We start from the raw sequence: 27,139 nt of genomic DNA on the forward strand, positions 1-27,139 counted from the left end.
TCTTGCCTATTGTGTGAGCTCACTCGGCCCTGGACAGATATGAATGCTGGCTCCGGGGGCTGGGATTGGGACATGGGGAGGGGCGGGGGGCATTTCCATAGAAACAAAGAAATGTGGGACTGGGAGGGACCTCAAGAGGCCATCTAGTCCAGTGCCCCGCACTGAGGCAGGACCAGGTATACATAGACCAGTCCTGACAACTGTTTGTCTAACTAACCTATCCTTATAATTTCCAGTGGCGTCGAGTCCACAGACTCCTAACCTGCTCAAGAGCTGAGCTATCCTTAGAGTTAGAAAGTTTTTCCAACCTACATTTCCCTTGCTGCAAACAAAGTCGATGACTTTTTGTTGTATCTTCGGTGGACACAGAAAACAACTGATCACTGTCCTCTTTAGAACAGCCCTTAACATATTTGAAGACTGTTAGCAGCTCCCCCGCAGTCTTCTTTTCTCAAGATGAAACATGCCCAGTCTTTTTAACCCTTCCTCAAAGGCAGGTTCTCTAAACCATTTGTTATTTTTGTTGCCCTGTTCTGGACTCTCACCAAGGTCTCCATATCTCTCCTAAGGTGTTGAACACAGAGTTGGACACAGTACTCCTTCTGAGGCCTCACTGGTGCCAAGTAGAGCAGGACACTTATCTCCTGTGTTTTAAATATGACACTCTTCTTAATACACCCAAGAATATTAGCCTTTTTCACCACTACCACATTGTTGGCTCATTTTCAAGTTGTGATCCACTATGACCCCCAGATCCTGTTCAACAGTATTGCCACCTAGCCAGTTATTCACCGTTCTGTAGTTGCGCATTTGATTTTTCCTTCCTCAGTGCAGTCCTTTACACTTGTCTTTATTGAATTTCATCTTGTTGATTTCAGACCAATTCTCCAATTTGTCAAGCTCATTTTGAATTCTAATTTTGTCTTCCAAAGTGCTTGCAACCCTTCCCAGCTTGTTATCATCCACACATTTTACAGCCATACTCTCCACTCCGTTATCCAGGTCATTAATGAAAACACTGAATAGTACCAGACACAGAACTGACCCAATGCAGGACCCCACTAGATTCATCCTCCCAGTCTGAAAGAGAACCATGGCATCCACCTTATAGCAATTTCATCTAGACCACATTTCCCTAGTCTTCTTATGAGAATCTCACGTGAGACTGTGTCAAAAGCCTTAATAAAATGAAGATATATCACATCTACAACTTCCCTACTATCCACTCTAGGCCAGTAACCCTGTCAAAGAAGGAAATTTGGTTGCTTTGGCATGATTTGTTCTTGACAAACCCATGCTGGCTATTCCTTATAACCCTGTTATCCTCTAGTACTTACAAACCAATTATTTAATAATTTGTTCCAGTATCTTTCCAGGTATTTAAGTTAGGTTGCCTGGTCTATAATCCCCGGTTCCTCTTTGTTCCCCTTTGTAGAGATAGATACTATGTTTGCCCTTCGCCAGTCCTTTGGGACCTCACCCATTCTCCATGAGCTCTCAAAGATTAGTGATTCCAAGATTGCTTCCGCTAGTGCCTTAAGTATCTGAGAGTGAATTCCATAGGTCCTGCCAACTTGAATAGATCTACTTTAGCTAAATATTCTTTAACCTGCTCTTCCTTATTTTGGCCTGCGTTCCTTCCCCCTTTTGTTAACATTAATTGTACTGAGTATCTGGTCACCATTAACCTTTTTAGTGAAGACTGAAGCAAAACAGAGAGTAAAGACCTCAGCCTTTTTGATGTCATCTGTTGTTAGCTCTCCTTCCCCACTAAGTAGTGGGCCTACACTCTCCGTCTTTCTCTTGCTCCCAATGTGTTGATAGAACCTCTTCTTATTGCCTTTTATGTCTAAGGCCCTGCAAAAATTGCATTGCTTGGAGTTTGTTTTTTTAAATCACAACAGGGTCATGGGTGAGAGTTTGAATTTCATGCAATATGCACAGCTGCCAAGTCTCTGCATCCCCACACTGCTGTATTTCTTCCAACAGCTGGGAGGCAGAAACAAACATATCCACTTCCAGCTCCCCACTGAAGCCTCATATGCTCCTGTGGGGTTTGCAGGCTGGTCCCATTCCAGAGAGGGACGTGGAGGTGGCAGGTCGGTCCAACCCCAGGGAGTAGTGAGGTGGTGGGCTGGGGGAATGTCTCACCTCATGATGCTGGCAATCTGGCCTGGGGCAGGGATGGGAGAGAGGGCCCTGCCCTGCTGGGAGAATCGGGGATGTGTGAGGGGCCATGTCCTGGCGGGGGGGATCAGGGTGAGACCAGGTTCTGCTGCTTGGAGCATGATCAGTTGTGTGAAAGGGGGGTCTCTTCCATCCCCCCACCCTGATCCCCGTGCCAGGGCAGGGCCCCCTCACACCCCTGCTCCTGCTCCAAGTGGTAGATCCCAATCTCTCCTCCTTGCCAGCTGGTGCTGCAGTGTCTCTCCCCAAGTCTTCCAGGGGCCACTATAGGTCAGGCCAGCCAGGGCTCCACATTGGCAGCGCTACGCCCCTCCTCTCTGCTGGCTGACCAGATAGGAAACAACAGCGACAGCTTGGGCCAGAGCTGAGGATGGAGCAATCTGAGCCCCAGTCCCTGCCCTTACTCCCCCACGAGCAGCCAAATTAGCCCAATACCATGATTTTTTCAACAGCCCTGCTTCTGCCTCCCCGCTTCTGGAAACTCCACTATCTTGGACTAATTTCACTGTTTCTGTGAATGCCTGATTTACACAAGGCCTTATTTGTGTCCCTTGCTAGGAGTAACTCATTCTGTGCCTTAGCCTTTCTGCTTTTGTCCCTGCCTGCGGGTGCCAGTCTTTTGTACTAATTCTTAGCAATTCACCCACGTTTCCACTTTTTGTCGGATTCCCTTTTGATTTTCAGGTCATTAAAGAGCTCCTGATGGAGCCACGTTGGCCTTTCACTATTCTTCCTGTCTTTGCTTCGCATCGGACTAGTTTGCTGTTGTGCCTTTACCTTCGTCTCTTTGAGAAACTCCCAACTCTCCTGAACTGCTGTTTCCCTTCAATTTTCTTCCCCTGGGACCTTAGCTCCTAGTTCTGAGTTTGTTGAAGTCGGCTTTTTTGAAGCCCGTTGTCCTGATTCTGCTGCTCTGACTCCTTCCTTTCCTTAGAGTCATGAAATGGTATTTCAGAATCGCTTTCACCCAGATTTGCAAGTGATCCCTCCCACTGGTCACAATTCCGTCTCCAGGGGTGAGTTACTTCCTCCACCTTCTGAAACAAGACATTGTCCCCAACACGTTCCAATAATTTATTGCCCCATTTTGTGCTTTGCTGCATTACTTTTTCAACAGCTGTCTGGGCAGCTAAAGCAGTGGTTCTCAAACTTTTGTACTGGTGACCCCTTTCACACAGCAAGCCTCTGAGTGCGACCCCCATTATAAATTAAAAACACTTTTTAATATATTTAACACCATTATAAATGCTGGAGGCAAAGTGGGGTTTGGGGTGGCGGCTGACAGCTCACGACCCCCCATGTAATAATCTCGTGACCCCCTGAGAGGTCCTGATCCCGTTTGAGAACCCCTGAGCTAAAGTCTCCCATTCCTACCCAGGTCTCATGTCTTGGCCGTTGCTGGTGTTTGTTCTAGAACTGCCTCATGGAACTCCTCCTCCTTCTGCGTTAATGGTCTATAGTAGACCCCTACTATGGGGGAACATGAATTTTTCGGAGCGCAGGAACCCATCTCTGAAGAGTCCTGAGTTTGGAGAGTGATTGGTCAGGTGTTTGATGTAACATGTAGAGCCAGGAGGCAGTATTGTACAGGGGTAAGGCACTGGGCTGGGAGCCCAGACTCCTGGATTTCATTCGTTTAGCCTGTGAGCTCTGTGGGGCAGGGACTGTTTCTCATTGTGTGTCTGTGCAGCACCCAGCATGACAGGGGCCTGATCTTGGTTGGGTTCTGTGCAGTACCCACCCTGAGGGGGGCCCTGATCTTGGTTGAGGTCTGCAGCACTGGCTCAACATGGGGCCTCAATCACGGTTGGGGGTCTGTGCAGTGCCCCTCACAACAGGGTGCCCTTGATCTCGGGGCAGCACCTGGCATGATGGGGCCCCAATCTTGGTCAGGATCTGTGGAGACTCCTCTGGGGCATGTTCCCCATTGTGTGGTGCCCGTGTTGGGTTGGGGCGGGAGACACCTGGGAATTGGGGAGCAGAGTTTATTTATCTTTGTTGCATTTATGACATGTCACAATGTCAGAAGCAGCTGGCACAGGGTGGGGGTGGTTAGTGCCAGGCCAGCTGTGGAGACTGGAAGGGGGGGCTGGTTGCATACAAAAACATGCCATTATTGGGCCCATCAGATCAGAACCACAACAGCATTGTGAGATGTGTCCACAGATATTCACAGACACTAGACAACCCCACCCCACAAAGTGACACAAAACACCCCCCCACCCAGATACACAGTTCAGACAAACTCCTCCCATGTGGACACACCCACTGCCTCGCCCCCACAATAACCTCACCCCAAACTCTTCTGTTAATAGACATGCCCTCCCCTAGGCATAGACAGAGCTGCCTTCCTAAGCAGTGCCCAGTCATACCATGGCAGCGTAGCTCTGCTCCTGTGCCACACTGAGCCTTGGGCCTGGGTGGTGCTGGCGTGGGCCTCTGCCTGTGAGCGGCCACGAATCCATGCAGGAGGAGGACAGTTGTTGCAAATCAAAAACCTTCCCCGCAGTGCTGGATCTTCAAGGTAAATGTCTCAGTTTTTCAGAAGAGCAAAGCCACAGGGGGTCTGTCTGCTCCAGATCCGCCCAGTCCGTGAGTCTGTCCAGGGCACATCTGACACCAGTGCTCAGGATTCAGGGAAGGTGGGGTCTGGGCCAGCCTGACCTGAGCAGTTTTCTTCTTTGAAAACAGTTCTTTGTTGCTATCAGATCTTCATGATAAAATCTCTGTTACACAATAAATAGGATTGAGGGGCACTCCTAGAGCGGGGCGGGGAATGAGAGCTGTGGGTTGGGATTGAGGGGCCCTGACAGAGCTGGGGCTGTGGGGGGAGGCACAGAGCCCAGGACTGGGATAGCAGGGGGCTGTGGGTCAGGATTGAGGGCATTGGTAGAGCTGGGGGTCGGGATTGAGGGACACCGACAGAGCTGCTGGGGGGGGAGCCCAGAGCTTCACTGCAGGGGCTGATCAGACCTCCCTTGCCCCGGGAAAGGCTGGTGGAGACAACCGCCCCGAGTGGACAGGGCTGGGAGCTAACAGCTAGGCCCAGAGCCCCCTCCTTTGGCAAGCAGAGGGGGATTGGGAGGCGGTTGCCATGGAGATGCTGACTCTGGCTCAGCCCTGGCCCGGCCTGGTGTAGCTGCAGGTGTCTGTGCAGGTCACTGCGGCGCCGGAACTGTCTGGAGCAGTGGGCGCAGCCGAAGTCAGCCCGTTGGGAGTTGGGCCCAGTGCCCGGCTCAGGACTCTGGTTCTCCTTGGCTGCCCCCTGCCCACGGGGTTTGTGCCAGCGCCGGTGGGAGGCCAGATTGGCTGAGCAGCCGAAGGCCTTGGGGCACTGAGGGCAGCGGTACTCCACGCGGACCAGGCCTGAGCAGCCATGCCGGGCCAGCGAGGGCGGGTCGCCGTAGGCCTGGCGGCACAGCTGGCACACAATGGCTCCCCACCTCGAGGAGGAGGGGGAGGCTGCCGGCAGCAGGGGATTCTGGGGCAGGGAGCAGGATGTTGGAGTCCGGCTTGCACCAGGGGGGCTCCCCTGGGTGGGGGGCAGTGGTGTGGGGCAGCCTGGAGGCCAGGGGTTGGTACCAAGAGGCTCAGCTGAGGGGACTCGGATCCGGTAGGAGGCTGGGCCTGCCTTATGGGTTCTCTTCACCAGGAAACCGCGGGGCATTGTGGGTGCTGGGGGCTCGCTTGACCTGTCTGGATTTTGGTGCCAGGTCTGGGGGCTCCCTCAGCCTGTAAGAACTTCACTGTTGTCAGCCCTGGGGGCTCTCACAGCTGGCCTTGCCCTTCGTTCTGGGGACTCCCTCAGCCTGTCCACACCTCAGTGCTGGTTCTGGTGGCTCCCTTGGCCCGTCTGCACCTCAGTACCGGTTCTGGGGGCTTCCTCGGCCCATCCACACCTCGGTGCTGGTTCTGGGGGCTCCCTCGGCCTGTCTGCACCTCAGTGCCCCGTCCGCACCACAGTGCCAGTTCTGGGGGCTCCGTCGGCCCGTCCGCACCTCGGTGCTGATTCTAGTGGCTCCCTCAGTCCGTCCACACCTCAGTGCTGGTTCTGGGGCTCCTTTGATCTGTCCAGCCTTTGTGCCAGTTCTGGGGTCTTCCTCAGCCTGACTGGACCTCAGCGCTGTCCCCACTCCCTTCAGTCTGTGCATCCTATATGCCCCAGCCCTGTATATAAAGCCCCCGCCCCTATTGTGCAGCCCCACAGCTCCAGATGGTTGGGCTGGGGAAGCCAATGGCCGTGGGGCTGGCAGCAGGGTTAGGGGGTCCCCAGGGAGTGGGGGGCAGTGGCAGATGGCAGGTGCCCCCACACGTGATCCCTGCCTGCACCAGACACAAAAGGACCCCCATTATAGGCACAGCACGTGCTGGGGGGGGGTTCCAATGAGTCATCCCCCAGACAGAGAATTCACACTGGAGCTGGGCTGTGGGGCAAGAGCAGGGTGGAGGGGAGGAATTAACCCTTCACTGCACCCCTGAGATGCACAGGGGAAGGAGGGAGGTCTGGTTCCGTTGCTAAAGGGGATCAGGCAGGCAGGCGTGGGGGCGTATATATCAGGGTTGTATCAAACCCAGGTTCCACCCAGCCCCCACAGCCTGCACGGCAGGATCGCCCCTTAAGGTTTATTTCCTCTGGACACTCTGAGTGCAGAATCATCCCCCTACAGTCTCCCCCACACAACCCCAAACCGGGGTGTAGGCTTCTCCCCTGCAGTCTAGTATCTATGTGTTGTAATTTATTCATCCACACAGTCAGTCATATTAGTACTGTTTGTCATCATGTTTTACATTTATAATTTATTTTTAAATGTACACTGTATGAGCTCTTTGTTATACTTATGAATTGTTTATGGTTTCTTAACATTAAATTTGTCTTTACTGACTTTTTAAAAATGTATTCTCTCTCCATTTTATGACGTGTGTCCTCCTCTATTTTGTTTCTTCTTATTATGCATTTCCTTTTTATTGGGTTAATTTCATTTTTATTTTTTCACATATTTTCTATTGCTTTCCCTGTTGTAGTTAATGTTTCTTATTTATTTCATTAACTGATTTTAAAATATATCTTATTGATTTTATTCTTGTATATATCACATTTTATTAACTATTGCGATCATGGATTAATTATTTTTGTTATTTTATTGATTATATTGTGCATTATATTTCATTCAATTTTATCATTTAATTTTATCTGATTATATTGTTTTATAATTAATTAGTTATATTTTATTAGTAGTGTTTTTCTTTCATTGATTATATTTATTGATATATTTAATTGGTATGATTATTTTATTGTATTAATTTTATAGCAATAATTATAAATTTATGTTATACATTTTATAATTATTAAATATTAACATTATTTTATTGTTGGCTTATCATTTAATGTTGTTGTATTTTATTATGTTTTAATGTTCTATTTTGTTTGTGTTTGCTATATTTTAATATAATTTTGTTAATATAACATAATTATTATAATTAATAAAATAGCTTTATTTTATGATTAACTTGATTGCAAAATAGTATCAATGTATTTCATGAATTTTATAACTAGTAATTGAGACTATCATTGTTTATTTTGTTAATAATGTTTTTATGTATTATTTTACTGTTATATTCATTCTTTGTTTAATTATATTTATGTGTAAATTGTATTATGTATGATTTGTCATGGGTTAATAATTTAATCATTATTTTATTAATATCTTGATTAATTATTTAATTATATTAATTAACAATATTGTGTGGTTGTTATTGTATTTACTTCATTACAATATTCTTTCAGTTCCTTGTTACTTCATATCTGGATTCTCCAGCACAGCATTCCAGGGAGGGATCATTTCCTCATTCTCAGTTCATTATTGGTTCACAATTATCCTATTAATCTTCACCTCTTGTTTCTGCACTGCCCTGCGAGAAATCCTCCCACCTGCCAAAACATACACCTTTTGCCTGTGGGACTCATTGCAACTAGATTTCCATTCAGCCTTATTACCAAAAAAAAAAAAAAAAAGAGGGGGGGGGGGGAATATAGCCACCATATCCAGAGTTAGATGAGGTAAAAAATAATCAGTGGTTCCATCTAGCCCGGTCCTGTGGCTGGCTTAAAACCCCCTCAGCTATGGGATAATTTGTCCCTAGGAAAAGGTTCCTCCAGTCCTGGGCTTTGGCTGAGATTTTAGCTACAGCAATACTGAACTATACTTCAGTTTCCCACAGTTTTGGTTGGGGTCTAAGCTTCAGCAACAGAGAACCATGCCTCAGTTTCCTGGAATCTGGCAGAACCTTTACGTGGGGCTAAATTATCCCAGAGCTGCCAGGTTTCTGAATCCAGCAGCCACGATACCGGGCTAGATGGGCCCATTGGTCTGATCACCCCAGGCCTGGTGCAAAACACCTGTGAATGCTCACAGCTTGGCCACACTCTTTCTGTCTGCACAAGTGGCCTCTGCGTGTGACCAGAGGTCCCTGGTGTGGGGCAATGGCCCTGGGGGCAGGGGAGGGGCATGGCTGCTCTAGGAGACAGAATGAGATCCCTGCACCCATTCATTTTGCCCCTGGAGTGCTGGTCTTCCCCATTGAACAGCTGCCCAAAGAGACCAGCTGCTTTGCCAACGATTATTGCAAAAGATCCCAGCTGGTATGTGTGTGTGTAGGGGGTCACTGTTGGTTTCAATTGTATACCCACACACACTTCCAGTCCCTGGGGGCGGAGGGTGGCTTCATGCCCCACTGACCCCCCTCCCCAATCCCAGCCACTTTCAATAGCCTAGCCAGACACATGCCTGCCCTGACCTCCTGTCACTCCCATGCAGCTGCTGGGAGCAGACCCTCCCTCCCCCAGTCAGTCCTCCCCACCCGCTTTGGAGCGCTCAGGGGTTAACCCTTTGTACGCTGGGATCTCTGAGATTTGCTGGATATTTTGTGCAGAAGAACCTTGCCTGTAATGGGGGAGGGGAGAAGGGTTTTGTGATTGGGGGGGGGGGGCTGCATCAGCACATCTGGGTTCACATCCCATCTCTGCTGCAGATGCCATGCAGGATCATGGGTGGGTCCCTGCCTCTCCCCTGCACCACAGTTTCCCCCATCTGCAGGGTTGCCAATTCTGACTGAAGCTATTCCGGGAGATTTCCCCTCCCCCCATCATGATGTAATGTCATTAATTGTACCGTATCTATTAAAATCTCCGGATTGCTTTCAATAGTTACCGGGAGATCGATGCCAATGCCAATTCTGGTAGGGCTGGCAACCCTACCCATCGGTAAAATAGGGAATGATCCTGTCTTTGTCTAATCTGACTGGGATTGTTCAGGTCAGGGTCTGCCTCTCCCTGTGGGTCTGTGCAGCACCTGGCAGAAATTGGGGCCCCCATTGCTGCAGAGATCCACAGGGAGAAACAGCCTCTGTCCTGTACAACTCGCGCTCTGATTAGACACAGGATGGGAGAAGAAACTGAGGCACTATGTGGGGAAGAGACTTGTTCAAGGTCAGCAGCAGAGCTAGGAGTAGAACCCTCGTGTCCTGGCTCTCAACCGCCTGCTCTAACCACTAGACCCCCACTCCCCTCCCTAGGATAGAGCCCAGTCCTGGCTCCCAGCCTCGCACCCTCCCCACTGGGCTGTTTCTCCGGGTTCAGGGCCCTCCCTGCGCACGGCTGAGGGAGTCGATTCTGCTGCAGGGTCCATTCTGCGGGTTTCCGCAGAGCCCTGGGGGAGCCGAGCTCGACTCCCGGGCCAGATCCGGGCCAGGCCGGCGCCGGAAGGGTTAACACCCCCAGCTCAGCAGCACCAGGAACCGGCTGCACCTGCCTGGCCCGGGGCCCAGCCAGCTCCACCTGCGGCAGGTGTGGCCCGGCCAGGAAGCAGCAGCCCGGCCCTGGCCGCTGCCCCAGTCCCCCGTGCCCGGCCCGGCTGGCCCCATGGAGCTGCCCGCGGTGCCCCAGTCCTGGCGCTACTGGCTGCTGCTGGGCTCCTATGGGCTCTTCCTGCTGCTGGGCACCGCCGTCTTCGTGGGCGTCGAGGCGCCGCAGGAGGCCGGGCTCCGGGAGGCGCTGCGGGGCTCCAGGGCCGGCTTCGTGCGCCAGCACCAGAGCTGCCTGTCGGAGCCCGGCCTGGAGCGGCTGCTGGAGCGGGTGCTGGACGCCGATAGCTACGGGATCTCCGCGCTGGGCAACGTCTCCGACGACGAGAACTGGGACTTCAGCTCCGCGCTGTTCTTCTCCGCCAGTGTCCTCACCACCACGGGTAGGGGCGGGGCGGGGGGAACTGGCAGCTGGGAGGGTGGGGGGGCTGCGGGTTGGGAGTGAGGGGCACCGGCGGGGGGGTGAAGAGAGCCCAGGGCGGGGGGCTGCGGGTTGGGAGTGTGGGGCACTGGCAGGGCGGAGTGAAGAGAGCCCAGGGCTGGGAGGGCGGGGGGCTGCGGGTTGGGAGTGAGGGGCACCGGCGGGGGGGTGAAGAGAGCCCAGGGCGGGGGGCTGCGGGTTGGGAGTGAGGGGCACTGGCAGGACGGAGTGAAGAGAGCCCAGGGCTGGGAGGGCGGGGGGCTGCGGGTTGGGAGTGAGGGGCACTGGTAGGGGTGAGGGGTGAAGAGAGCCCAGGGCTGGGAGGGCGGGGGGCTGCGGGTTGCGAGTGAGGGGCACTGGCGGGGGGGGGGGGGAGTGAAGGGAGCCAAGCGCTGGGAGGGTAGGGGAGAGGGCTGCAGGTCAGGAGTGAGTGGCACTGGTAGAGCTAGGGTGGGGTATGGTGGGCAGAGCTGGGATAGCGGTAAACTACGGGTTGGGAGTGAGGGGCACCGCCCCTCCCCCTTCTCCTCCCCACTGACTCTCTCCCCCCAGGCTATGGCCATACGGTGCCCCTGTCGGATGGGGGGAAGGTTTTCTGCATCTTCTACACCCTGCTGGGACTCCCAGCCACCCTGCTCCTGGCCACTTGTCTCCTGCAGCGACTCATGGGGCTGCTGAGCCACCGGCCCGTTCAGTATCTTCACACCCACTGGGGCATCTCTCCAGGCCATGCAGCGCTGGGACACGCAGCTGTCATGGGACTGAGTGTACTGGGTCTTTTTATCCTGCTGCCAGCCCTCTGCTTCTGGGCCCTGGAGAACGGCTGGACCTTCCTGGAGTCCGTCTACTTCTGCTTCATCTCACTCAGCACCATTGGGCTTGGGGACTACGTGCCAGGTCGTGGCAGCCCCTCCTCGCTGCGCCATCTCTACAAAATCAGCATCACCTGTGAGCCATTCTCCAGGTGGTCACTAGGAGACACTTGTGCTGCAGGGCTTGGGGGGGACTGGCTCCCTGCAGCACAAGAGGGCCCTGTGTTGCAGGGATGGAGGTGGGTGGCCTCAGTAGGGGGCACTGTGCTGCAAGGAAGGGGTGGGGAGTCAGTAGGGGGCGCTGTGCTGCAGGGAGCAGAGTGGGGGCTCTGTAGGGGGCACTGTGGTGCAGGGAGGGGGTGGGGCTCTATGGGGATGCTGTGCTGCAGGGGAAAGGGGAGAAATCCCATCTCAGACCCCTGAGCCTCATCTCTCCCCCACAGGTTATCTTCTCCTGGGGCTCCTGGCCATGCTGCTGGCCCTGGAGACCATCTATGAGCTGCGCGAGATCCACAGTCTTGTCCGATTCTTCGCCCCCCCACGGGCCCCTGCCTCCCCCTCCAGTGAGGACGATGACCGGCTGGAGATCCTGAGCTGTGACCAGCTGGGCCTGGCTACTGTCTGCGGGGCCACCACCTCTGGGAGCCAAGCGGACAGCGAGGCAGATGGGAGAGCGGCACCCCATGATGGCCCCTCTGGGTAACCCCCACGGACAATGTGTTGTGTCCCCCCCATGCACACCTCCTTTCATGCATCAATAAATGAAGCTGTACAGAATAGACACTGACCGTGGGCATGTGGAGTGGGGTGCCAGGCTGGTACTAGTACCATTGTTTTGTCTCAGGATGGGGAGAATATGGGCTGGATGATCCCGTTGGCAGGGCCGCCCAGAGGATTCAGTGGGGCTGGGGCAAAGCAATTTCAGGGGACCCTTCCATTAAAAAAAAAAAAGTTGCAATACTGTAGAATACTATATTCTCATGGGGGCCCCTGGGGCAAATTGCCCCACTTGCCCCCCCTCTGGGTGGCCCTGCCCATTGGTTTCACTGGGGGAGAGAGGGATACAGGGGTGGCTGATCCCATGGGTTGGATCTGGGGCAGCAGAGAGGGGAGATGCTGGCATGGAAGAGCCCACAGGTGTGACCCTGAGTGGGCAGGGGAGGGGGAGATACTGGGCTGGATGGAGATGGGAAGGCACTTAGTAGCCTCAGAGTAAACAAGCCACCCTCCTGTGACCTATCCCACCATCACCAGGAATTACCCAGGAGCTGCTAAGAGCTGTTGCCCAGGAGGGGTAAGTCTTGGACCCTGTGCCTGTCCCTGGGCCAGGCCAATGCCAGCCTCACAGCCCAGGGGAGCAGCAAAGACTACCATCTGGGCCCTATGGTCACTCCTACCTCCTGGCCCACCTGGCCACAGCAAGGTGAGAATTCCCTTCCCAGAGGGCTACAGCTCTGGAAGGGAAGGGGTCTAGTGGGTTAGAGCAGGGGCTGCTGGAAGCCAGGACTCCTGGGTTCTAATCCAGGATGTGAACGGTCCAAATAGGTAAAAAGTTCCTAATGCCAGTTACAATGTTGTGGTGGTTTGTTGTTTTAATAACTGTTGCACTGCTGTGGAGGAAGCTCACAGCGCCGAGTCCCCAGCTGGGGGCACTGCTGTGGAGGAAGATTGCAGTGCTGCACTCACCCTTTCCTTTCTCAGGTGAGCACCCCCACTTGCGGATCCCCTTGCCAGACAGTACGCCTGGGCCACAGGGAGGGTGCGGGGTGGGGCCCTGATGGTGGCTAGCATCCCCTTTTCCTGGGTCTGGGAAAACCACTGTGCCCAGCTTGCCCTGTCTGCCTTGGACGGACACCCCTCTTCAACAAATGGCTCAATACCATCTGGAACTGCTTCTTCCTTCTCCTCTATCCTGCTGGGCACAGCTGTGCCCCCCCACCAGCCGAGACCAGAGAGTCAGGAGGGAGGGCTGGCAGCCAGGACTCCTGGGTTCTTCCCAGCTCTGGAAGGGGAGTGGAGTCTAGTGGGTTAGAGCAGAGTGGCTGGGAGTCAGGATGCCTGGGTTCTGTCGCTAGCTCTGGGAGGGGTGTGTATGGGGAGGAATTAAACTGGGCTAAATGCTCACTGTAATTTCACTAACACATTAATCGGGGGGTGAGTTAAACTAACCAAATCCCTGACAATCCCTTGGAAAGGACATGGGGGTGGGGGGGAATGATTGGGGGGAAGAAGCTGAGGGTCCATGGGGAGGGACAGTCAGTGCAGGAGTCGCGTGGGAGGAGGAGAGAGCATCAGGTGAGGTGGAGGAAGGCAGATGGGAGGGGAGTGAGTGGGGGTGGGGAGGCAAGAGGCTGTGGTAGGTGGGGGCTGAGGGTAGAAAGCAATGGGGAGGGGCAGGAGGGGAAACACTAGTGGATGAGGGTGCAGGAAGCCGTGGCATTCCAGCTGGTCTACCCCCAGCAGCCTTGTGGACTCCCTGGAGCCTTGTCCCTCCAGGTGCTGGTGCAGGCGGGGGCGCTGACTGCTGTGTGCTCTGGATACTGGCTGGGTACCTGCATCTGCGGGCAATGCCCCAGCTGTGACCCTGCGATGCCACTGCCCTGCTGGCACCAAGCCTGCTGCCACCTTCCTACTGTCCTGGATCAGCCTGCAGGAGCCTATTGCTGGCATCTGGGTGAGACACCCCACCGCTAACCACTGCCCATCCCCATTGGGAGAGAACCCAGGGGTCAGGTTCTCTGTAGGCATCATCCTGTCGGTCCATGGCACTGGGTTATGCCCGGGGCTCTGGCTGTGGGGTGTCGCTGAACAGCCTTAAAAACTGGAATCACAGAAATGGGGTGAAATGTCATACCGCAAAGTGCAAGGCCATGCACGTAGGGACTAGCAACAAGAGCTTTTCCGATAAGCTGGGGACATCTCAGTTGGAAGCAAGAGAGGAGGAGAAAGACCTGGGCGTATTGGTCGATCATAGGATGACTATGAGCTGCCAGTGTGATGGGGCAGTGGAAACCAGATGAAAGCTGAGGGGAGATCTGATTGCTCGCTATAAACACATCAGAGAAGGGAGAGGAATAATTTAAGTGCCAATGTGGACCCAAGAACAAATGGCTATAAACTGGCTATCAACAAGTTTGGTTCCTAATTAGTTGAAGGTTTCTAACCATCAGAAGAGTGACATTCTGGAACAGCCTTCTGTGACATTGAGTATAATATATCATCTCATTGAAAGGTGACACAGGGCCAGAAAGAGTTGTTTAACTCACAGACTGACATGACCCATGGCCGAACTTTAAAGACTTGTTAGGAAGATATGTAAACAAATAGAGCTTTGAAATGCAAGCCTGCATTTTTAGAGATAGAAGGGTAGATGTTTGCTGAAGTCTTGTGATGTAAGCAAACAAGTCTTGTCTATTGCTATAGCTTTGATTCAAAGATCAAAAAAGGAGTATCAGTATTTAGGAAGACACTTGAGTGAAATAGGGTATTATTGTCTATATGTCTCTTTGAAGGTTGTGGTAACCTGTATCTGAACTGTTTAATGGATAAATTACCCTGTGCTAATTGACATGATGTTTGGGAGAAGGAAAGTTAAGCCTATTGTTTTCTCAGGCCAAAAGGCTGTTGGAAATGTATAAAAGCCCTGGGACACGATCCTCCTTCATCTCAGATCTGCTTTGGATTTCAAGAAGGGAAAACCCTGAGCCATAAGGATTGAGATCCCCAGTCACTGACTGGAGTCACCCTGAATATGGACATTGGACTATAACCTAAGGACTATTTTGAAAAGGAATTTTGGCAACTACAAGCTCATCTCTGCTATGTATCTGAACCTCAAGAATTGAATTCAAATCTGTATGTATATTCTTTTAACCAACACACTCTTTTCTTTTGTAATACATTTTAGTTTAGTTAACAAGAATTGACTACAAGCATGTATTTTGGGTAAGATCTAAGTTATAATTCGACCTGGGTGTGTGGCTGACCCTTTGGGATTGGAAGAACCTTTTCTTTTATATGATGAGATAAGATGTTCAGTAATCATTATCATATCTAACATGTGTGTCTGGATGGAGGCCTGAGGCTGGGCACTTTAAGGGAACTGCATTATTTGGACTTCTGAGTGACCAGTGAAGTAATATAGAAGTTGTTTTGTGCTGGCTTGGTAAATCGAAGTATTGGAATATCCACCAGCCTTTGGGGTTTGTCTGCCCTATTTTGTTTGCAGTTCACCCTAATTGAGTGACCTCATCTGGCCCCCACGGGCAGCATTGTCACACCTTAAGTTCCAAGGGGAGCAGTGGAGGCAAAAAACCTAACTGGCTTCCAGACTAAGCTTGCTAAGTTTATGGAAGGGGTGGTATGATGGGACTGCCTACAATGGCGTGTGACCCTCTATGACTGATACTAGCAAATCTCTCCAAGGGCCGATGATGGGACACTAGATGGGGAGGGCTCTGAGTTACTACAGAGAATTCTTTCCCAGGTGTCTGTCTGGCGAGTCTCGCCTGCATGCTCAGGGTCTAACTGATCGCCAGATTTGGGTCAGGAAGGAATTTTCCCCTGGGTCAGATAGAGTCCCTGGGTTTGTTTTTTTTGTTTGTTTCCTTCCTTTGCAGCATGGGGCATGGGTCATGGGTCATTTTCTGGTTTGAACTAGAGTAAATGGTGGATCCTCTGTAACTTGAAGTCAGTAACTTAGCCAGAGGTTAGGGGCAAATGATGGGGGTGGGTGGGCGAGATTCTGTGCCCTGCAAAGTGCAGATCAGACTAGGTAATCATGCTGGTCCCTTCTGGCCTTAAAGTCTATGAGCCATGGCCTCTGCTCTGCCTCAGGCAAACATCAGCCCTTCATCCAGCTCCATGGTATCTGGGCCTGTTCATTGCCTTCAGGAGGGTGGAGTGGGGATTTCATGTCAACTCATCATCTCTGGAGAGGGCCATTTGTCAGAGGCCGGAGTCCCTCCGGCCCCCCAAACCCCACTTCCCTCCCAGAGCTGGGATAGAGCCCAGGAGTCCTGGCTCCCAGCCCCTCTCTCCTTGCTCTATTAGATGCCACTGGGTTTCTTTCTTTCTTTCTTCTTTGTTTTTAATGGTGAAGCAGACGTGACTGAATAGTCCATCACCACCAGCAATTATGATGTCTCAATACTCGTCAGTTTATACTCTCTTGCTTTGACCTGTGCCCTTCAGGTAATGTAAGGACGCCTTGCTGCCACTACCCCATTTCCCCGCTATTTTTACTAAATAACAATGTAACTTTTGTTACCTTAAGACATTAAAGTGCCTTTATCAAAGCCCTTACGTACCCATCACAGGTGATGATTAGTTCCTTCTGCCCTATAGCGCGTGCATAGTCCCTCCTTCATTGTCACTTCATTGTCCTAGGTCAGGCCCTGAAGAACGTCCTTATCCTCAGCTGTAGGGCACAAAACAAAAAATCTTCTTCCTCTTCTTTCATTAGTCCCAATTTTTTTTGCCATTCCTCTTTTACATTCTTCTGTACTAGACTTTTGAATTCCTGTTCACTCAGGGGCATTTCTATGGCAAGCCTTCTATTTCGTACCACGTTTTTAGCTGCTTTCTCATGATCAGAACTTCTATTTTGTCAGTCCCAATGCGACCTGGGATGTGGCTACTCTTAGGCAGGTCTACACTGAATGCTGCAGTGCTTCAGTGAAGACGCTACTACACTGCCAGGAGAACTTTTCCCATCAGTGAAATTAATCCACCTCCCCGAGAGGCAGTAGCTATGTGGATGGGAGAAGATTTCCTGCTGACATTGCGCTGTCTACACTGGGAGTTAGGTCAGTATAAGTGTGTCACTCCAGGGTGTGGGTTTCTCACACTCCTGAGCAATGTAGTTTTAGCAAAGTTTATAGTGTAGACTGACCAGGGCTTAGTCTGAATTCCAGTCATTCTTTTAAATTGCCTGAATGTTTCTGATGTCTTGGTATGTTTATCTGCCCACAGCACGGACTCCAACTTTGTCTTTGTTCTTTAGTTGTTTGTTTTTAATAATGCATTATTAAAAACAATTTCCTTATTACTTTTATACTTTGTTAGATCTCTACTATGGATTGTCTTTTTTTTGCTTTTTTATAAGCTTTGTTCCATTCTTTCTATCATTTTTGCACACCTCATTCTACCATGGGAGGGAGGGAGGGAGAGGGTTTAGTTTTGGGATACTTACTTCAATATCTTATTTCATAGCAACAGCTACAGTAGCCATAATTCCTTTATTACATTGTCATTGAAATTCTGTCATCACTCACACAATGAACATTCACAAAATCAGTAACTTACTTGTAAATAGTTCCCAGGTAGCTTTCTGAAAATACCAGGTGGGTCATTTTTCATTACCTTCAACTCACTTTGTCCTTGAAAAATAATAAGTGTAGGCAAATGATCACTCCCATTCCTTCTTCCTTACACGTTTTCTAGTTGCATCTATTTGCAATATCTGCTGTTATAATTCCCAGGGCTAAGCACAAAAAACTGTCATCTGCTGCCTTAAATCTAGTTGGGCCAACATTGGTCAAAACCACTAGATCATTTTCAACAATAAACTTTTCCGAGTGTGCGCCACTGTAATCAGCTGTCTTACTTCCCCACAAGTTAGGACTATTTAGGTCACTGCATATAATACATGGTCTTTTAGTATTCTTCACTATTCCTTATCATTCCAAACATTCTGATTTCCTACGTGGGTTAAAGATAATATAAATCCTTAAAGATTTCTCTTCTGCACTGGGATCTCAACATCATTGTATTTGAGACTTACTTCTTTCTCTGCTGCTATGTAGTGTAATCTTTCCCTTATAAAAGTACAAACACCTCTTCCTCTCCCTAGTTTTTGGTCTTGTCTAACAGCAATATACCTTTGGATTTTAAAAGCAAGCTATTTAACCAACCACCTGGATACACTGGACATCTAGGTTAGTTTCATTTCCTGGCTATTTTCTTTTAGTTCTTGACCCCGTGCTATCAAACTGTGCGCACTCCAACCAAAGATTGTGATCCCCATACAAGTCGTATTTCACCATTAACCTCATTCAAAATTGCATGAATATGGTCCACTAACAAATTGCTAACACACCACTAGTTTTCCATGGTCCTTGCTGTAATTTGATTTTTTTCTGACACCCCCCCCCCCCCCCGCATTTATGATGTGCAGTTTCGCACTTTTATCATAAATGCAGCAACCCTTTCTTTTTTCACTACTAGTATATCATCACCTATTCCTTGAGCAGTGTGTGTTCTATTTTTATAGAGGGAGGCTATGTCGCAGTACCCCTTGTCCTGTGCTGATTCTCTCTCCCTGCTCCACCTGATGTTTTCAGAGCCTCCTTACAGCTTCCACATAGAGCTATGTTATTTACAACTTTTGGCTTTTGTGTCTCCTTAGCTTGTTTTGCTGCAATACACCTTCTATCTGCCAGACTGTGATTACCACGGCAGTACACTCCGCCTCTGCCATTTCTGTGCAACTGTCATAGGCATGCTGGCCCCTACCTTGACCATCCCTCATTTTCCCTTGCCAAACATTTGCTACATGCTCACCCCATTGGCACATATAACATCTTAGGGGAGGGGAGAATATATGGCTTGGTTCTAGAGATCTGAAACCCTAGTGTTATTTTCTCAGGTAGATGCCTGCCCTTAAATGTAATCAGCACTGCTGTTGATGACTTGCTGTCTCCTCTGCTAATTAACTTTTATCGCCTCATTGGTCAGTTCTAATGGCACGTCATGTAGCACCTCCTTTGTCTCAGGGCTTCTCTACACTGGCAATTAACAGCGCTGCAACTTTTTCGCTCAGTGTGTAAAAAACACCCCCCCCTGAACGCAGCAAGTTGCAGCGCTGTAAAGCACCAGTGTAAACAGTGCCCCAGTGCTGGGAGCTACGCCACTTGTTGAGGTGGTTTTTTTAGAGCGCTGGGAGAGCAGGACCACACAAGGCACATTAAAGCATTGCCAATGTAGACTAGCCCTCAGTCAAATACCCTGGTACCTGGCAACTTACTGTAACTTTCCCAAGTGTTCCAGGTTTTTTTTTTTACCAGTCTGCTCTTTGGTTTTACATTCAGCTAAAAGATTCCCCCACCTTGTCTCCCCCTACTATATCTCCTATGCTTTCTTCAGTACTTTTACTGGGTTAATGTTACCCAATCATATTGCTTTGGCTAGGGATCTTGTCATTATAACATTTTTGGTTTATTTCCTTCCTCAGCTTTGTTTTTTGCTGATATCATCATCAGATGACTTTGCTTTTACTCCTCGTTTCCCTACTTTGCATGCCTTCTCCCCCGGTAAAAGGCATTCTTCAGTTTTCAGAGTGACTTTGGGGGTGGGGGGGGGTCAGAAAATCTTCCATCTCAGCCCTTCCCCTAGCCCCGCCTTTCTAGCCCCACCCTTACTGGGTTCTGACAGAGGGAGACAGGCCTGGGCTGCTGCAATTCGCTTGGGTCCCTGCCCATCAGGATTGTTTGAGGCAGGCTTAGTTGTGCCTCTGAGCATGATGGGGAAAGCCTTTGTGACAGCAATAAGAAGCCATCTGCCAGTGATGCTCTCTGGGGCTGTTGTGATAAGGCTGTTGTGTCTTTGAGACTGTTTTTGCTGGATTTAGTATTTTTTATTGTAGCAGCTGCAGATGTCTTCTGGGGAGAGTGACGGTATATTCCTTCCCATCCCAATCTATAGCGGGGGTAGCGGGCTTTTCACCTCTGTCTCTCAATAAAAAGAGAGGACTGGGAGTCAGGACTCATGGGTCCTGTCCTTCATCCCTGTGGGCCTTTGAATAAACCACCTCTGTTTCCCTATCTGTAAAATGGGGACAATATCTTCCCTGAGGTATGTTTGATTCATTACTGCATGAGGGGGAGGGGAGGGTGTACTGCTCTAAGAGTGCTGGTAAATTCAAGATATTCCAGCATGTGTAAAATTATTTAGGCTAAAGGCTCCTGCTCGTCTATTTCCGAGGTCAGACGGGGGGAGCTGTTTGTCTCTAATGCAAGGCGGGACTGCAGGGCTGGGGGTGCCCATTCCGAGCCCCAGCTGCACCCCGTGCTGGGCACAGGCTGGAGGATCCCTGCAGCCATTCTGCCTCCCCAGGGGGTTTCCCTCCCTGTTAAACCTCTTGCCCTCCCCGCGAGAGATTCCTGAGCCCCTGTGCGTTGGAAATCTCTTCCCAGGGTGAATCCTCGAGGCTGGGATCTGCCCTGCGGGGCGGGCTGACTCGCTGGCTCCACTAACCTTGCTCGGGGGGGGGGGGGGAGGTCCCGGGGGAAGGCCCAACAGCTCCCTGGGCACAAGGGGGAGAACGAAGCCAGGCAGTTCTGAGCCCCGGACCGAAGGGGGGAGAGGCTGTAACAAAAGGCGGGGGGGGGGGGTCCTGGCCTCCCTAGTGCCCCCCCCTCTCCTGGGGGAATGGATCTTGCCAGCCCAGCTAGCACCAGGCGCTGGGCTCCACGCTGGGGATTCCGTCCCCTGCGACTGCCGCCTGACGGGCGAAGCGGCGCATGCGCCGTGAAAAACCGAGGCCCGGCGCGTGCGCTCCTAGAAACAGACCCCCGCCCACCCGTACAGCCAGACGGCGACTCAGCTCGTATTGGTCGGGGCGGCGGCCAATGGGGTGGGGTATAAGCCCGGAAGCGGCCTACGCGCGAGCGAGGAGAGGTTACTGCTGCACCTGGAGCCAAAGGCGAGGCGCGAGCAGCGCCCCGCGAGGGGAGCGGGGGCGGCGATGCAGCGCAGACCGAATTCTAGGACCGGGCGCTGGAGTAGCAGCTGGGCAGCCCCCACCCACGTCCAACACATTTTACCATGGTGGGGGCGGGTGTTACTCTGGCCTTTCCTGGGTGTGACTCACTGAAAAGGTTACTGGGGCTCAGACAGTGAATCCCCCAAGGGGGAGGCTGGTTGTTAGCCGGGGCGTTTCAGAACCCACAGCAGGGGTATCAGGCATCAAGCAGTGGGCACACACATAAGGTCACCTGTGGTCAATTGCTGTTCTGGGGAGAAAAGGTGTCAAGAACACAGTCTCTTAAGATGACTTAGAGCAGGGGTACTCAACTAGGGGTCCAGGGCCTCCCAGCAGGGCCAGCATTAGACTTGCTGGGGCCCAGGGTAGAAAGCCAAAGCCCCACTGCATGGAGCTGAAGCAGAAGCTACACTGCTCAGGCTTTGGCTTCAGCAGAGCCCTTGTTGCATGGGGGGGTGCCCAGGCAATTGCCCTTAGAGCATGTTGGAAAAGAAAAAGGTTGAGAAGGGAGTGCCCCCTCCCCGACTATCAATTTGTTCCTGGGTTCACCTGTATGTTAACATCACTTTTCACAGTTATAAAACTACATAAATAAATTACAATGATTTGTGCATGAACATATTTACTTGTTATTCCTGAAGTTAAATGGTCAGAGCCACCAACTCCTCTTTAAAGCTACCAAAAATGTGTGTACTCCCACCCACCCCTTGGGGCAAATGGCCTGTTCTTAGTCGTCTCCCTGCCCCCCCCCCAACCCCCCAAATCCATGGAGGCATCACAGCAAAGTTGACTTGGTGGCCAACAGAATGTAGTAAGAAGAGTGACTATACCAGGGGTTCTCAAACTGGGGGTTGGGACCCCTCAGGGGGTCGTGAGGTTATTACAGGGGGGGTCGTGAGCTGTCAGCCTCCACCCCAAACCCTGCTTTGCCTCCAGCATTTATAATGGTGTTAAATATATAAAAAGTGTTTTTAATTTATAAGGGGGGGGTTCGCACTCAGAGGCTTGCTGTGTGGAAGGGGTCACCAGTAAAAAAGTTTGAGAGCCACTGGACTATACTGTGTATAGATCAGAGGATTTGCTACATCGATATCTATGTAGCAGATCTCTGGAAATTTTGACTCCTTTTGAGTGCAGTTGTTATACACAACTCAGTTGCACCAGTGTATGAGTTTGCTTTCACATCTCTTTATTTCATATTTCAAACAGTTACAAATTAGTGCAAATACCCAGGGAACAAGGAATTGAAACTTGCCATTACAATACATGGCTGGATGGCACTGTCAAGGCACGTCTGTTCTCTGCCCTCCCTAAACCCACGTCAACTTTTTGTACCATGATAAAACCCCAACAACTTGGCTGTGAAATGGCAGCTGACAGGGTGGGGAAGGGACACCCAGCTGAACAAAGTCTCTCACACACACAAAAATAAATAGCCCCACCCTGCCCCCAGCAGACTGTTTCCCTCTGCCATAAGGGACAGCCAGGCTCCCTGTGCTCCCCTTGGTATTCATTAGAGAAGGCTGGGAAACTGCATCTGTCCTAGAGCGGGGCCAGACTGGAAGGGAAACCAGCAAAATGTACAAGGGGCAACACAGTGAGGCACTGAGGTAACAGCAGCAGCAGGCAAACCTTGGAGCCCTTTAAGAGGCAGGCAGGCATCCTGGGTAGTATCCCAGCCACAGGACACTGACAAGGACTGTGGAGTGGCCATTTGCCTCTTAGCTAATGCGGCACTTATCTTTGCGGCTGTATTTGCGCCGTCGCAGTTCCAGGCCCCGCTGCAGCCTGGCATCTTCCTCCAAGGCTCTGTGAAGAGAAGGGGGGGAGGGGGAATGCAAGTTAAAACGTAGGGTGCCACGCCTGACCTCAACCCCCGCACCTGAAAGTCATGCCCAGACTCACATTCTCTCCTTGATGTCCAGGTCTCGCACCAGCTCATCCCGCTGGTTCACCAGTGACACCAGTTCCTCCAATAGGAGCTGCTCCCGCCTCTGCTGGGCTTCTGTCTTGAGACAGTCTGCAGGGGTTGGAGAGACATCTCAGCTGAGAACCCAGAACAAGAGTCCCCCGTCCCTTCCACAGACTCCCAGTCCTCTTTGCTCTCAGGGGCCCAGCCCTCACCTTCAGTAGCTAACATGGCTCTCAACTCCCGGCTCAGTAGCTCAAATCGTCTTTCCAGGTCCTGTTCTTCCATCCTGGGGGGAGGAGGAGGAGAAAATGGGGGGGGGGGGGATGTCAGTCCCAAGGTTACACATTCTCTCCTGCCCCCCGCATGGTTTGGATGATCACCAAAAGCCCAGCCACCACCCTCCCCCCAGGGTCACTCACAGTAGCTGCAGCTGGTCCTGGCGCCGGATCAGTGCATTCTTCTTATTGACCAGTGTGAACCACTCCTGGATCAGCTCCTCCTCCTGGGCCCGGTTTGTGCCTGCAATGGCGGGTGGGAGAGGAGTGGGGTGTGAGTACACTGCAGGAACCAACAAGTGTCATTTGCACCTGTATGGCAGTGCAGCAGTGAGTGGTGGTGGTAGGGAGGTGAGCATGGCCCAGTGATGGGATGGGGTCATCCTCTGGCGCATTCCCCAACTTCTCTCCACCCCTGTTAACTGCCTGCTCCCTTCAAGCCCAGCTGGGGGTGGCAAGGCAGCAACACAGATGATAGGACATCCATACAGAGCACATTCTCCCCTCCCACCCCATGCAGGGCTCCCACGCCATAACTCCATCACCAAGGGGTCCTGAGCAGTTCCAGAAGCCGCCAGCAGGTGGTACTAAGAGGCCACAATGCTGGAAGGGGTGAGGGCACAGGACAGCGCCTGATGATGACTAGTCCCAGCGCCCACAGGGCTGTTGTGTGTGTCCCGGTGCAGCACCTGACTCCATGAGGAAGCGCAGATCCTTCTCCACCACGGCTGCCCGGGCGTCAATCTGCTTCTGCTCATTCTCCAGCGCCTGCAGCTCGGCCACCACGTACTGGCTGGTGTCTTGGAACCGCTGCCAGGGAGGCAGGAGGTCAGACCCTCGCCCCCTCGAGGGGAAAGGCCCTGTGTCCCAGTCCCTGCCACCACCTCCCCCCAATTACCCATCCTTACCGGAACCTCCTCCTCTGCGGTGCTGGTTTCCTTGCTGGGATCCCGGGACGGCTCCTGGGTGCTAGCACTGGAGGAGGGGGCTATCTCTGGTGAGGGAGAAGACAGAGAGAGGCAATTAGATTGGGGTCACGAGAGGCAGTTAAACCCCATTCCCCAGCCCCCCACTGGTGGTGGAGGCCCTGTTGTAATTATCAGGGCCGACTCTAACTTTTTTGCCGCCCCAAGCAAAAAAAAAAGAGTGCCGCCCTCCATAGCGCCGCCATAACACCCCCCTCAGCACCATGCCATCCCCCCCTGCGCGGAGCGCCGCACCGCTGACCCCCCCCCCAGCGCCGCGCCGCCGAACCCCTCCAGCACCGCGCTGCCGAACCCCTCCAGCCCCCCGCGGAGTACCGCGCCACCGAACCCTCCCGCCGAACCCCCCGGCCCCCCCGCGGAGCGCCACTGAACCCCCCCAGCCCCCTGCGGAGCGCTGCGCTGCCAAACCCCCTCAGCCCCCTGCAGAGTGCTGCGCCGCCGAACACACAAGCCCCCCGTGGAGCACCGCCGAACCCCCCTGCCGAACCCCCCAGCCCCCGTGGAGCACCGCGCCGCTGAACCCTCCCGCTGCCACACACACCTCCCGCCGAGCGCCGCTAAACACCCGCACCGCCAAGCCGCGCTGCCTAACACCCCCCCACCCCGCGGAGCGCCCCGCAGCACCGCCACCCCCCCCAAGTGCCGCTGCCGAATCCCCCCCCAGCCGCCAAAACAAAAACAACCCACCCCACCTCCAGCGCCGCCCAACCGAACCCCCCCCCAAAACAAAAAACCCTGAGCGTCCCCCGCCACCCCAAGATTGGCCGCCACTTACCAGGTGCCGCCCCAAGCCGGCCCTGGTAATTATTGGGGTGTGAACAATAGCTGCTGAGGGGCAGAGGGCAGCTACTGTATGGTAATTGTGTCTGGCAAATGAGGAGTGTGGGCCCAGAAATCAATGGGCCAACATTGGGGTGTTGGAAATCAGGCCTAAGCGGTGGCCAAAACACAGAGGGGATCGGAGGCCAGCTGGTTGGGTGACAGTGGCCAGGAAGGAGAAGCAAGTTTCCCCACCATGGCTGCCACCCCCACGGGCTCCTGGGACTGGAGGAGGCAGCACAACACCATGGTGCCTCCTTCACCCTAATCCTGAGGGATGCCTGGGGCCAGAGAGAGGGACCCAGCTGATGTCGCCATCTCTGCCGGCTCCAGCTGAATCCCAGCCGCTACCAGCAGAGGTTTAGGGTTGCCCCGAACAGGGGGTTGAGTCCCGACCATCCTGGCTAGTAGCCATTGATGGACCCATCCTCCATGAACTATCTAGTTCGTTTTTTAATATGGATCTATATTTGACCATCAGAACATCCCATGGCAATGAGTTCCACTGGTTAATTGTTATTGTGTAAGAAAGTATTTCCTCTTGGCTGTATTAAACCTGTTGCCTATCAATTTCATCAGGTGACCCCATTTCTGTATTTAAGGAAAGGGTAAATAAAACTTCACAAGTCACTTTTCCCTCACCATGCATGATTGTCTAGACCTCTATCCTATCCCCCCTTAGTTGTCTCTTTTCCAAGCTGAACAGACCTTATCTTTGTAGCCTCTCCTCGTATGGAAGCTGTTCTGTCCCTTTGATCATCTTTCCAGCCCTCCAGTGGCACTCTATCGTTTTTGACACCAGAACCCGACACACTATTCAAGGTGTGGACGTACCATGGATTTGTATAGTGGCAGTATGATATTTTCTATCCCTTTCCTAATGATTCCAAACAGCCCGTTAGCCTTTTTGGCCATTGCTGTGTACTGAGCTGAAGTTTTCAGAGAACTCTTCACAATGACTCCAAGATCTCTTTCTTGGGGGTAACAGCTAATTTAGACCCCCACCGTTAGACATGAGAACTTGGGGTTATTTTTGCGTGTGCATTACCTTGCACTTATCAATGCTGAATTTCATCTGCCATTTTGTCGCCCACTCACCCCATTTTGTGGGACCCCATCCCGGTAACTCTCCCGCCCCTTCTTTTTCTGCCTTTTTAATACAAGGTTAAAGGGATTTTTAATGGAGTATTTGCCCTGGGAATAAGCAGGCTGAGGTCTCCAAATTCCACGCCCTGAGCCTGGGTTAGCACTTTAGTGTTGTGTAGCGACAGGGATCTGCTAACACCTTGGACATTCTGGGCCTGCAGTGTGTCAAAATTAACACAACCACCTGCTCCCCCTTAAGGATCCATCTTGCCCCTTTGCCCCAAAACCTGATGCTGCTAAATAAGGCAGACCCTACAGAAAACCCAGGCTCACCTGGGGGCTGCTGAGTCCTGGCGGAGGCAGGGGGTCCTGCCTTGGGGGTCATCATGCCTTCACGGTCATCCTGGTGAAGAAAAGGGATAGGGGACGTTATAAACCAGCTCCCAGGAGACCCTACTGTAACAAACCAATCTATGCAGCTGCAAGAGATTCTACAATAACAAATTGCACAGCACAACCCCAGTGCCCCCAAGAGACCCTACAATAACAAACCAGCATGCACAGCCGTAGTATTTATGAGACACCCGCTCTACTCTGTTCTGGTTAGGCCTCAGCTGGAGTATTGTGTCCAGTTCTGGGCACCGCATTTCAAGAAAGATGTGGAGAAATTGGAAAGGGTCCAGAGAAGAGCAACAAGAATGATTAAAGGTCTTGAGAACATGACCTATGAAGAAAGGCTGAAATAATTGGGTTTGTTTAGTTTGGAAAAGAGAAGATTGAGAGGAGACATGATAGCAGTTTTCAGGTATCTAAAAGGGTGTCATAAGGAGGAGGGAAAAAACTTGTTCATCCTAGCCTCTAAGGATAGAACAAGAAGCAATGGGCTTAAACTGCAGCAAGGTAGGTCTAGGTTGGACATTAGGAAAAAGTTCCTAACTGTCAGGGTGGTTAAACACTGGAATAAATTGCCTAGGGAGGTTGTGGAATCTCCATCTCTGGAGATATTTAAGAGTAGATT

The 27,139-nt window shown here is 51.9% G+C and overlaps 2 protein-coding genes and 1 long non-coding RNA gene across 7 annotated transcripts in view; 1 reads left to right on the forward strand and 2 right to left on the reverse strand.

Moving 5' to 3' along the window:
- Nucleotides 1-10,029: 10,029 nt before the first annotated feature.
- KCNK7 (potassium two pore domain channel subfamily K member 7) lies at nucleotides 10,030-12,067 on the forward strand. 2 transcript variants are annotated; one of them, XM_054035954.1, is made up of 3 exons: nucleotides 10,030-10,430; nucleotides 11,021-11,416; nucleotides 11,724-12,067. In XM_054035954.1, the coding sequence occupies exons 1-3, from the start codon at nucleotides 10,106-10,108 to the stop codon at nucleotides 11,981-11,983; spliced, it is 981 nt and encodes a 326-aa protein (XP_053891929.1). In that variant the 5' UTR covers nucleotides 10,030-10,105; the 3' UTR covers nucleotides 11,984-12,067. The 2 variants fall into 2 exon arrangements, with proteins under 2 accessions (XP_053891929.1, XP_053891930.1); XM_054035955.1 differs by having other exon boundaries at nucleotides 11,021-11,432; nucleotides 11,724-11,867.
- Nucleotides 12,068-16,613: 4,546 nt separating this feature from the next.
- LOC128841166 (uncharacterized) lies at nucleotides 16,614-17,660 on the reverse strand. Its single transcript, XR_008445779.1, has 2 exons — nucleotides 17,587-17,660; nucleotides 16,614-16,699 (listed from the first exon to the last, which is right to left on the reverse strand). It is a non-coding gene; the product is annotated as an uncharacterized LOC128841166 (long non-coding RNA).
- Nucleotides 17,661-22,211: 4,551 nt separating this feature from the next.
- EHBP1L1 (EH domain binding protein 1 like 1) overlaps nucleotides 22,212-27,139 on the reverse strand; it is a 29,062-nt gene continuing 24,134 nt past the window's right edge. For all 4 annotated transcript variants that reach the window (XM_054035939.1, XM_054035940.1, XM_054035941.1 and 1 more), the window contains 7 exons: nucleotides 26,455-26,524; nucleotides 24,139-24,224; nucleotides 23,920-24,040; nucleotides 23,375-23,474; nucleotides 23,168-23,241; nucleotides 22,949-23,063; nucleotides 22,212-22,852 (listed from right to left, as the gene is read on the reverse strand). In XM_054035939.1, coding sequence (XP_053891914.1) covers nucleotides 22,765-22,852; nucleotides 22,949-23,063; nucleotides 23,168-23,241; nucleotides 23,375-23,474; nucleotides 23,920-24,040; nucleotides 24,139-24,224; nucleotides 26,455-26,524 — 654 coding nt within the window. In that variant the 3' untranslated portion in view covers nucleotides 22,212-22,764. The remainder of the gene's footprint in view (nucleotides 22,853-22,948; nucleotides 23,064-23,167; nucleotides 23,242-23,374; nucleotides 23,475-23,919; nucleotides 24,041-24,138; nucleotides 24,225-26,454; nucleotides 26,525-27,139) is intronic.

Source organism: Malaclemys terrapin, chromosome 7 (assembly GCF_027887155.1).
Source record: "Malaclemys terrapin pileata isolate rMalTer1 chromosome 7, rMalTer1.hap1, whole genome shotgun sequence".
In the NCBI taxonomy this organism is placed as follows: Eukaryota; Metazoa; Chordata; order Testudines; family Emydidae; genus Malaclemys; species Malaclemys terrapin.